This window comes from Taeniopygia guttata, chromosome Z (genome assembly GCF_048771995.1).
Source record: "Taeniopygia guttata chromosome Z, bTaeGut7.mat, whole genome shotgun sequence".
NCBI classification, from domain to species: Eukaryota; Metazoa; Chordata; class Aves; order Passeriformes; family Estrildidae; genus Taeniopygia; species Taeniopygia guttata.
In genome coordinates, this window is record NC_133063.1 from 51,120,029 (window position 1) to 51,132,828 (window position 12,800).

General features: G+C 36.6%; 1 protein-coding gene across 1 annotated transcript in view; it reads right to left on the minus strand.

Moving 5' to 3' along the window:
• The window catches only part of TTC33 (tetratricopeptide repeat domain 33), a 44,032-nt gene that overhangs the window by 5,075 nt on the left and 26,157 nt on the right, over positions 1 to 12,800 (minus strand). Inside the window, exon 4 of the mRNA XM_002195972.7 lies at positions 6,721 to 6,852. Coding sequence (XP_002196008.1) covers positions 6,721 to 6,852 — 132 coding nt within the window. The remainder of the gene's footprint in view (positions 1 to 6,720; positions 6,853 to 12,800) is intronic.

Genomic DNA, 12,800 nt, shown 5'->3' on the forward strand with positions numbered 1-12,800 from the left:
ATTAGAAAAGAGTTTTTGTGCTTGACATTTTTATAAAGAAATAACAAAATGATAAAGTGAATTTTTAAGTGCTACAAAAGATCAGTGGGATTAATTTTAAAGCAGTAATGTAAAACTGAAAAATACACATTTGTCATGCATTTAAAATTTTATGCTGCCACTGGAACAGTGCCCAAAGCCATTCATTTGTATTATGACAAAAGAAAAGAACAGTGGTACTTTTAACTCTTCCCCTAATGGAGATGTAAATATTCTTCTCCAATTTCTTGTTATACTTAGGAAAACACAGTGACACTACATAAAACAGGTATTTTTAGCCTCATTTTAAAGAGGAGCTGTAATTTTAGAGACCCTGCATATAAGGACTACAGGGCTTTTTATCAGTACAGTCATGTATTTGCTTTTGCTTCTGTAAGGAAGTGCAATGTAAAACCTTCTGCGAGACATTCTTTGTTATGGAATTACAGTATTTGACATATCTGTATTTTTGAAGTACTTTACATTTTGTCTCACTATAAACAGTATTCTGTAGCAAACAGTCTTCCATTTGTCCAATGAATAGGGTCTCCTCTGCTGGTCTGCATAGCCTTCAGAACCCCCCAAAAAAGCCAGAATTTTAAGAGCTGTATCTGCTACCAAAGTATGTGGTAGACCTTTATATTACACTAGGCAGACGCTTTCTGACCTGTTTCAAAGGATGTCTACTGGTAAAGTAAGTAATCTTTTTCTGTGTTAAATTATCTTTAATATGGAAAAATTTTGTGTGTTTTTACAGCACTCAGAGCCCAGAGAGCCAAACGTGTCCTGGGCTGCATCCAGAGCCCCGTGGGCAGCAGGGGAGGGAGGGGATTCTGCCCCTCTGCTCTGCTCTGCTGAGACCCACCTGGAGCCCTGCATCCAGCCCTGGGCTCCCAGCACGGGAGGGACAGGGACATGCTGGAGACAGCCCAGAGGAAGCAGCAAATAGGATCAGGGGCCTGGAGCACAACTCCTGTGAGGACACTTTGGGAGCACTGGGGCTATTGAGCCTGGAGAGAGAAGGGTTCACTGACACCTTACAACAGCCTTCCAGTACCTGTAAAGACCCACAGAAGAGCTGGAGAAGGACTTACACAAGGACATGCAGTGATAGAACAAGGGATAATGCCTTTAAACTGAAAAAAGGGTAGATTCAGGCTAGATGTAAGGAAGATACTGTTTACAGTGATTTACTGAGATGCTGTAACAGGTTGCCCAGAGAGATGGTTAATGCCCTGTCCCTGGAAACCTTTAAGGCCAGGCTGGACAGGGCTCTGAGCAAGTGCTGGTCTAGCTGAAGATGCCCTGGCTGATTGCAGGGGGTTGGACTAGAGGACTTTTCAAGGTCCCTTCCAAACCAAAGCTTGCTATGATTCTATGACAATATATTACTGGAATTTGAGTCTTATTTTTGTACTACTCACCGTGAACATAATAACTCATTTTTACAGAAGCATTTATCGCAGTAATGCAGAAAATAGAGAAATAAGACATTTTCATATACTTAAAGACTCTTCATGATAGTTCTCTCCTTCAAACAAGAAAAAAAGTCCCATCCTTTCAGGTATTTTTACTCTAGTTTAATAGCTTCTATAGTTAATCTGAATGGCAGATTTTTTTTAAATTTATTTTTTTTACTTTAAACTGTTATCTTGAACTTTTCTGTGTAATTTTCTGTTCAGATTATTTCTGCTTTTCAATAAAAAAATTCTCTCTGGAAATTTCATCGAAAGTAATTCTAGTGTCTTACAAAATGAGGTGAACACAGTATTTTGTCCTTCTTACATTTCCAAAACCATTTTATTCAAAGGTTCTGGAGATCTCCTGTTCTGGAGAAAGTACTTGAAATACAGTAATTTTCCAGATGTAAAAGACTATTTTTGCCTTATGCTTATTGGGATTTGGTTAAATAAATTACAAATGCATAAGAGTCTTTGTTTTCATCTGGTAGATGTGAGTGAGATATCCCCACTTCCACAACTTCCTTTTTCTCTTTTTGAAGAAATTTGTATCCTCCTGTACTTTCTTTTGCTTCGGTGACAGATTTCACAGATGTCATTTTGCACCAATTCATTTCCTCACAGTCCTCTTTCCTCACATTTACCATCCTTCTGCCCTTCCACCTAGGTGCACACCCCTGCAAGGCTGCTGCATGTTTTGCTGAATCACTGCTTCAGGCTGCCTCTACCACACAGACCTCTTACACTGTGGTCTACCAGACACAAGGATATAATCCAGGAAGACAAAGGAAACAATAACCACAAAAATCAATCCCATTCTAAAAATTGACATAGTTAGCCAATGAAAATAAAGCTTAAGTGTTATCAGTACTTACCTTGCAAATCCAGAAAATCCAAGAACACATTTACTTCTTTATTACCAAATTAGTGCCAAAATTATTACAGGAATTTTAAAACAATGGTCAAATAAACCTTGTTCAACATTCCTGTTTGTCTTATCCTGTGCATCTGATATAGCTAAAGCTTTCAATTACAAGGTCTCAGTGTTGAGAAATCCACTCCTCGAAAGTCCTGAGCATCTGACAAAGGTAGGCACCAGCTAAATCAGCCACAATCACTTACAAAAAGTGAGTACCCCTGGCAGAAATCTAGCTGAAAAGGGCATTTAAACTTTTGGAGACTTGTTTACCCTTCAGCTTTCTTGATGGAAAATAAAAATCACCTCTGACTAGAAGATCTTTTTGTGAATTAACAATCACTATAACAAAATATATTTATGATTTCCAACAGTGGTTAAAACAAACATTTACTCTATAGTAGATGGAGAGGATTAACACAAAACCTTCCTGGGGATGCTTACATTACTGACTATTACTTCAATAACTCAGTAGGACTGTTTAAAGTTGAAAATAATTTAACAGAACCCCACTTTAAATGAAAAAGCATGGTACTTTCTCTATTAACTTAGCATTTTCTAAATACTTTGACTTTTCAGTGGAAGGCCAACCACCAATTTCCTTTTTATTACCAAAACACTCTATGTTTCTAAATGCTAACATTTGTAACATGTTGAAAAATTATCTCAAATTCAGAGTAGTTATGTTAATTAGCTGCATTCCAATAGAGCACAGACATTTCTCTCTCTGGGAGTACAAAACTTCCATCATTATCTAAAAGACCCAAAACTATTTCTTTCAAGAGAGATGAAAGGAAAGGGCTGATCTGAGGATTCATATTGTCAAGGCATGACTCTTTTGACAAAATGTTGTGTCACACTTGAAGACTGCTAAAGCCCTAACTGCTTAGCAGGAATACAGGAAACCACACCCTTCAAAACATCAAACAAAACCCATGCACGAGTTGTCCTCTCAACTTTGTGATCCTCAGTACTCCAGATTTGCCAGGGCCCTAGAATGGGGTAAAGCCAAAGTCACAGAACCACAAGACGTCTGAGGGTGGCCAGGACCTTCTAAGGTCACCTGTTCAAGCAGGGTCACTGAGCTGGCTGCCTATGACCATCTTGCAGGGCTGATGAATTTCTCCATGGTGGTAGACTCAGTCCTTTCATTCAGTCTTGATTTTTTTTTTTTTTTTTTGTGATTAGTTTTGGGTTTTCTTTTTAATATTGCTTTTGTTTGGTTTTAGTTTGGTTTTTTTTTCCCTTGATTAATCAAAGCATGGGGCTTACCCTGTCTCACAGGAGGAACTCTTGTAATGAAGCTATTGGTGTGAAATTGTTAACTAGTTAAGATGTTATCAGCCATATAGGAAATTTAATTTGTAAAACCAAGTATTTGCAATGAAATGAGAGAAATACTGCAAGCCTGGCTATATTTCTACAGTTACTACATTCACATTGCAGGTTTACTGGTATGCTCTGCACATTGATTTGTAGATTTTAAGGAATTTCTGCCTTTACAGAAATAAAGTTTTCCTTGCTCACATTTAAGTATTACTGTTGAATTATCCTATTTATTAAATTCCGAAAAAAAGAACAAAAAACTTTCATAAAAGCTAAATAAAAAGGGCCTGGTTTAGCTCATTCTTTTTGTCACAAGTTTGACAAAAACTAAATCCAAGCAAATCTTTCTTTTATTTTTACACAGCTCATAATATATATTATAGTTGTTTGGAAGCAACATTTTAGACCTGGGAAACTTCAAACTAAATACAGTAAATAGGTTTTTTCCCTAAGAAAAAATGCATCATTCATTATGAAGTAATAAAAATATTCACAACAGATCATTTGGCAGGATGTGGGTAATGAAGACAGATGTTGGTGGGGAAGAAATGAAACAAAGAAGCAGAGAAAGCAGTTCTTGAGAAGGACAGTAATTCCTAAATCTCAAAAAAGAAAAACCCTAAAAATGCCTTGATATTTGTGCTTTATTAACTTTTCTTTGTAAAAAATATGATGCAGGGAAAAAAGAAAATTGTTGCAATGAAAGACTAGTGGAAAAAGGATAATTATGACTTAAACTATTTGGTCTAGAAGACTCCACAAGTTCAGTAACTATGAACTAACTTCTTATTTTTAAACTCCTTCAGTTTTAGGCTCTTAAGATTCCTAAAAAATCACTTGGTTAAAAAACAAATAGTGAACATTATTTGCATTTTAGAAGACCTCCCCAACTTCTCTGTATGTGAAAAATATTTATCAGAAGGCAGTTCAATGAAGCATGGCAACGAAGTACCACAGCACGGGGAACACCACCAGGAGCTTCCACACCTCAAGCTCCCTACTCAGAGACAAACAAAAACTAAGAGGGCAAACTACTTGTGATAACCCCTCCTCTCTCCCTCTCTCTTCACCATAGTAAGGTCAATTTAACAATTAAGGAGCACCTAGAACAATGTTTCAGATGAATGAAGTGCTTTGATGCAAATCTCTGATTGTTCCCACTTAAAATGCTTTGCTTTGCATAACTGAATAGTCTCAGATACATAAACTAGATCCTTTTCTGATTAAGCTCAACAATCCATTCTAAGAAAGCACCAGAAGTGCTACTCTAAAATAAGACAAAATTAATATAATATGAACACTAGGTCCCCAGCACTCAAGATATCCAGTCCCACTGGTGCTTCATGACTTGTCTATGTAGAAAAATCTTACAGGATTTGATGAATCAACCTGCTGGGTGTAACTAGTACATGTATATTACTATTTATAACTGATATTACAGCAACTATAGCAGTTTTTACAGAATAGGCAGTATCAATTACTTAGAATGCTTGTAGGAAATAAAATTCTAGTTTTCCTGAAACTAGTGCATTTAAAATTCTCAGGCATAATTTACAGAGACAGTTTCATACTCTTAGAAGGAAAAGATCCAGACAGACCAGACCATCAACCCTACCCTTCTACACCACAAAAGCCATGGAATGTCACCACTGCTGAAATGCAGATATGCATGGATTTATATGAGATATTTCATATTATGGTACTGCACCAACAAAGGGTGCACACTGCACATCTGTAACACACAGCCTTCGTCTTAGGCTTGGTCTAACAGGACTGAAGCACCCCCCCCAGTGAGGATGGGGTGAGAAGGTTGGGGCTGTTCCGCCTGGAGAAGAGAAGGTTGTGTGGACACCTCATGGCAACCTGCCAGTATCTGAAGGGGGAATACAGGGAAGCTGGAGAGGGACTCTTCGTCAGAGACTGTAGAAACAAGGAGTTATGGGAATAAACTGAAATGGGGGAAATGTGGGTGTTAGGAAGATAGTCTTTACTGTGAAAGTGATGAGAACCTGGAACAGGTTGCCCAGAGAAGCTGTGGATGCCTCATCTCTGGGAATGTTCAAGGCCAGGCTAGATGGGGTTGGAATTAGATGATCTTTAAGGCTCCCTCCAAGCCAAACCGTTCTGTGACTCTAGGTGATTCACATAGTTTGCATTTGTTCTAGTTGGTTTGGGGTTTTTAACACTGCCTCTTACTACATTTTAAAAATTAGTTTTGTATGAATTTTTAACCTTCATCAAAAAAACCCTATCATTTTTTCAATTCTTGAAAATTTTCAGACCAAACATTGTAACTTTGCAAAACCACTCTAAATTACCAACAAAATTAATTGTATCAAAGCAGCACACAGCTACTTCTATTCAAAAAACAACCAGTATCTTTTTTCATCTAAGAGGTCATGATACAAATGTTTTTTTTAATGGACCTCTGAGAATGTGTCTGAATTTGAAAGTTCACTTATTGAGTTTTCATAGAAACTAACAAAAAAATATTACACCACAATAAAAAAAGATGCACTTCAGCTACTGCAGAGCATCCCTGGCTTTCTGCTCTCTTACTAAATAAAGAAGCAACCTCAGCCACCATTTGAGGTCAAGGAGCCAGAGGAAAACAGGAATGAGCACACATTATTTGCTGCATAAGCAGGACACAAGGAAAACAAGACAATAGAATTTTGTAAGCAGGCAGGTGTAAAAACTGAGCCTGAATTATCAGGTGATCCTTGGACTTCACATTATCCTCATTAAGCTATGGTGAGCTGCACTGTAGCAGTACCCAGAATGTAGTATGTGCAGTTATGTCAGCATAATTGTTCTATTGCATAAAGCCATATGATACAAAAATCTTCAAGCTAGACTGGTCTTCCACAAGTCCAGCAACAAAACCACACAGGAACCATGTGTGAAACACAATAAAGCAGAGGGAATACTGGAAATAATGAACTTTTTCCTTGTCTGCGTTCAAGTCACCATAAGGATATACATATATATAGTAGATACCAGTGCTATCTCTCCTAATCCAAGCTGGGCACGTCCCAAAGTCTGCCAAGCATCCCAGGAACGTGGGTTTCTCTGAACAGCCATTTCTGCTGCATGCACCGCTGGGAACATTTCATGTAAAGACATCAGGACCTATATCAGAAATAGAAAAAGAAGAGGAAGAAAAATAAGCAAAACTGAAAAGAAATTTAATTCTTCTGGGATTACCCATACAACAACCACTGTTTCAATAACTAAGATTCACCTTATCCAGGTTTTTTTAGTTAAAAGTTACTTGTCTGACCTCAGATAGTCACCCAGATTAATTTCAATCCCCACAGAGAGAAACAGGCATGCTAGAGGATAAGTCACCCAAACTATTTAAGCAATGCTATTAGCAGTAGATTAACTGCTTCTGAAGGTGTCTCTCCCAGTCAACAAACCCCAGAGCCTATAGAAGCATAACAGAATAGTCAGAAAGAGAAACACATGGAGAGCTAAAGATAATAAATGTGCAAGTACTATTGAAAACTCCTGGACTGTATTTATTCTTTTTAATAAAGAGCTGTAATCTACCAGAAACAGTGCGGTGCACATGATACAACTACAGAAACAATCCCTGTAACTCAGTATGGAAACAGACCTTTAACAATGACTGCTGTATTTAGAGAACAAGCATTCTGCAGAGCCTAACTTACACATGAAGTCATCTACATTAAGTAAGGAAAAAAGTGGTTTCTGAATGTGAAAATCTCTGTTACTCAGCAGTTACCACAGGATTATTCTCCCTGCGTTGAATCTCCATAACTAAGGCAATAAATCACAGTTAGCAACACACAATGTGGTTCAAAGTTTGCCTTATGTTTCCAATACCACCATGAGACTGGCACATCACCTGAAGACCTGCATCACTCTGAGATCATTTCAGACACCCACATGCTATGGTGATATATACCAGTGTAAGAAACAAATGACAACTGCATTCCTGCAGTATGATGAGAATGTCAACCACAGGGTTAGACTCATGCGTGGGCAACCACTTTCATCCCAACTGACCACAACTATGATGAATAATATTAGAACATGTTAGGACTATTGCTGAAGTTCAAAACAGATTTATTTAACCTTACTGTTCTCTGATATATTAAATAGATAAATATGAGTGTGGAGTAAAGGAGGATTCAAACGTGATCTTGAGTATTTACTCTAACAAATAGTACATGCACAGCATAGAGGTGAGCAGTACACTAAAAAAAGAGGAAGAGGGAAAGGGGAAGGCAAAGATTTACTACAGAAAGCAACCCTGGACTGAAAAACCAAGAAACATCATAAGCATAGCTTCTGAATAACCCTTTGGATTGATACTTCTGCTAGTATCAATCTAGTATGACTAAATTTTTCTTAAGACTAGTCTTATGGCTTCATTTCAATTCCATTCAGTGGACTGTATCTTAGAATTCAGAAGTACCTAAAAATTCTTTAGAAAAACAATCTACAGCAGTCTATCATCTTCCCCCTTTTTCCCGCTCAACAGTTATCAATGACTGCATTTTGTATAAAAGTCCATGATGAATGTCATGTGTTTTCCAAAAATTTCAGATTAATTACATTTGTATGGGCATTTTCCGTTTTCTGCAGCAGATGTGGGAAATGAATCAAACTGTTACTAGTGGATAGGTGTACATCCTACCAAGATGAAGGGATTCTGAATCTATCAGCTATCTTCTACATCAGTGTCTTAATGTATTTATTCTCTCTTATAAGAGAAACAAATCCAAGTATACATTCACAGGAACATTTTTATGCATCCCAAGTACTCTGTATTTCCTACCAGTACTTCCTACTGAAAACTTAATTACAAAACATCTGTGTAAGTGCTTAAAAAAATCTTTTGTAGTTTTTAATGAATTTTGCTGGTTTGTTTACTGAATTATTACTTTACTAATAAAGGCAATTATCCCACTTCTATTTATGACTACAGTGTGCACCAGCATCAACAGCTGCTTTAAAAATGCTCTTCCAGATCATGTAGTAATTACTTTGCTCCTAATAACTTTGGCATTAGATTCTCAAAGTACATTCAAACAAGCACACATTTGAATCTATACGCATTTTTACCCAACACAGGTAGTTTTTTCAGTTATTAATAAAATGACTCAGCTACACTTGTCAGCCAGTATAATGAATATACTTATTAATGCACACTATTTTCCTACACTTTTTTTCTCAGGTGAAGAGGTCATCAAAATGAACCTACAGTGGCAGACATGAATGTGTGCAGCCTTGTCTTGGGTTACTCTACCCAAGACTCTATCATTATCACTTTAATAAACACCCCTGTATGCTACTTGGAAACTATTCTACACCCAAAAAACCCACAGTGAACAAGGAATAAAAACCACTGCTAGCACAAAGATTTCCTGTGCACAGATTTGAGAAGTGGTGCTCTGGGGTACAGACACAAGGGCAAGACAAAGGCAAACAGGAGTCACACGTGCTGTAGCCCCCCCTTGTCACACAGCGTGCCGGTCACATGCTCAACATGCAGCCACTTCAAGTATGTGTGTATACACATATGTGTATACACAAACACACACTCATAATATATATATATAGTGTACATATAAAGTGATGGGTGTATATATAGTGAGATACATATATATAGTGATAATACTCTATTAGAAAACAATCTTATAATTAGGAAAAAAAATTATGAAGCAGAAAAAACATCTCAAGACTCTCACTGTGCACACACACACACACACACACACACACACACATATGTACGTGTCATAAGTGACTGGAGGGGAACATCTTATAAAGATGTTCAGTAAGTGGATTTTCAGGACTTGCTTTACCCAAAGAAATTTATCCTTATTACATGCTTTAAAACAGTATCATCCACGTCCTATAATAACTTAGTTTAACATATCTTTAGAAAAAGTCATACAAGAGAGAAGAATTAGAAGAACTCAATGGCAAAAAACCAATTAAACATAGAAACTCTCATCAGGAGACTGACCAACTATTAGAAATCCAGGCAGAAGAGTGACCCATAATGTTCTGCCCACAATATTTTGGAAGTGTTATGAATCTGAGTAAGTTCTGGTTTTAAATGAAGCTGAATCACTATATATAGATACAGTCCACATTCAGTGAAACTGACCCAATTCCTTTTTCCATCCAGTAACACATTTCAAAAAACAGATGAATAAAATTGATTCCACCCATAAGTAGTTTACATTTATCCACACTTCAAAGCAACTATCATTGCACCACACAGAAATGCTTTATTGTAATTTAGATTTCTCAAGTTCACACTAATGTTTTGACAGTTCACTATTCTCTGTACACATCCCAATCTAAGAAAAACAAACTTAAAATAATCAGCACTTACTAGCTGATTTCTTATAATCTAAACTAAGTCTGGTCATGTCTTAGAAACCTTGTAATTTCTTAAGTAGGAAGACTGATGTGTAGAAGTTGATATTATTTCTTAAGTTCAACATTAAGAAAGCCTTTAGAAGAGAGAGACAGTGGAATATTTGAAGATTATGGGTTTCATATATAAAAACAAAGAAGTGACATATATCTGAAATCCTGGTCCTGTTCAATGAATGCAAATTGAGGATGCAGCATTGAAGGAAACTAGATTCTTATAGAGCTGATGACAAAACATCCAAAAAATTACTAAAAGGAACTCAACTGCTGGTTTACATTTGAATTTACTTGTTTCTAAAAATATATATTAAAAAACTGTATCGTGTACTTTAAAAAACCTCTCATAGTTGCACAGTTATCTGAGATCTGAGGTGCAAGTGTCACGAGATAAGCAACATAAACCAGGTGAATTCTCAGAAGTAGTACTGAATAGAACCAAGTCTCGCTCCCAGGATGGTTCGTTATATAACATCACAATGTACCAAGTCCTTTGATATCCCTCTTCACCCAAAAATGTCCCACATGGTCCAGCCACCGAACATTAAGATAAAAATCAAAGAGTATGTCAAAGTCTGCTCCTCCATCTTTGTAATTCAAATCAGCAATAAAATAATCCAGCCAATATTTAAGGAATTCAGCCTACAAATAATTTCAAGGAGTCTTAGTGGCCGCATCAACATAGGCAGTCTTTATATATTTTTTTGAATATACTTACAATACTACTTATATTAGGTTACTCCTGTTGAGTCTTTTTCAAAGATTTTTGCTTTTCAACAAAAATGCAGAAATAAACGGGCATAAACATTAAGCATTTCGTTTCCAGCCATTGTCCTTGCAATGGGGAAGCAGCTTAGGCTGGTGATGAAGTGTCAAGTATGTAAACTGACAGATCTTGCATGCAAAGAAAACTGCACCCCTAACCTCTCAAAAACCATAAAAATCTTTAAATGGATCAAAGAGTAGCTGAGAGCAATGGAAAAAAATCTCATCAAATTCTATGGTTTCTTGAAGCAATTGAGCAATTCCACAGTTCCCATGTGATTTTCTGGAAATACACTTATTTCAAGTATCTTTGACAACTAGGAACTTTAAACACTACTTCTGCTCTTCAGAAGTACTGAAAGACATTCATTCTACATCTGTTAAAATACAGATCTTTGGGAACCTACCAGAAACATTTACAAATTCCTACAGTGCCATTATCATACTTTTCTGAGCCGCATATTAAACAATTCAGTTTTGAAAATGTTGTTTGCTGTTGAGAAAGGAAACCCTAAAGAATGGAAAAGCTGCTGTGTAACCCAACATAAGGTTATCCTAATAAATGTAAGGATGTAAGACAGATACTCAAGCCTGTGCAAAAAAACCCCACTTCATCATCCAATGTTAATAGTCCAACAGATTTACTTCAGGAAGAGACATTTTCTCACTGATAGAAAATTAATACAGACCATAAAGAATCTTTGTATATTTCACAAAGGCATTCCAAACATGAACCTCCTCCTCTAGTATGTGACACATATATCAAGACAGGGGGATTTTTATAGACCCAGTACTGGTCAAGGCCTTTCTGAAGCTGGTGTACAGCTCCTCCAAAACATTTCCACTGAGCTACACTGTAACAGCTGCAGTGTTTGTGCTGGTATGCTGGACTGGAATAAAACAGTCAGCTCTAAGACAGTATCTTTTAAATACTGGCCACAATATTTTTTGAATGAATTACATATTTCTATTTTGACAAAAGTGAATTGCTACAGCTCACATCAGTGCTTTTAGAAATACAAAGGTATCAAATTACACATTCTACTAAAGAGCTTCCAGTAAGCATAAGTCCTACTGCAAAAAAAAAATCTGCAATAATTATTTGCATGTATGAAAGAGATGTTACCAAATGAAACATGACATGTTTTATTAAAAAGATTCAATAAATAATTTTATAAATGTATATTTTGTACACAAGCTTTCCTTGTATTCTTATTCACAGTGTAACAAGTGTTATGCAATGCAAGAAAGTGAAATCAAAAAGAAATGGTGCAACTGCTGAGAACTTCTCAGAAAGAAAGCAAAAGCATGGTAGAAGAGAGGCCTGGGCTTCTTCAGCTTTTTTTTTCAGTTTTTTCAGCCTTCATTATTCTCCACTTGTATCAGTAGAACAGATAATTCACAAGATGACCCAGAGTAACACAGCTGTTTCTCAGTTCCTCTTGGTCAGCAGAAAAGCTGTGTGCCTCTAACTCACCTTTGTCATTTTGCTGAAATACAGGTACTAGGGGGCCAAGTACAACAACCTCAGTATTATTACTGGAGCACAGATGGAAGCACATTGTAGTAAGCACCTCTTTCGATAATAAGTAAGTAAGCACTTCTTTGGATAATTCAGTGCATCATAGCTCAGATCCAGGTAAGCTTACACACTTCACAGTTCTCCTGCTATTTTCAGTGTGAAAATACTTACTTTTGGTGTAATTTCAATTAAACATAATGCTTTTGGGGACCTATCTTAAATTCTTGCATTCACATAAGCCTATAATAAAAAACAGTTAACAAGGGAGCTGTTCACTAATTTGTCCCACCGAGCAGAACTGTAAATTGAAAATTTAACAATTTAAAAACTGAAATTTTAACAGCTGTTATATTCAAAACAGTTAGATCTTTAAATT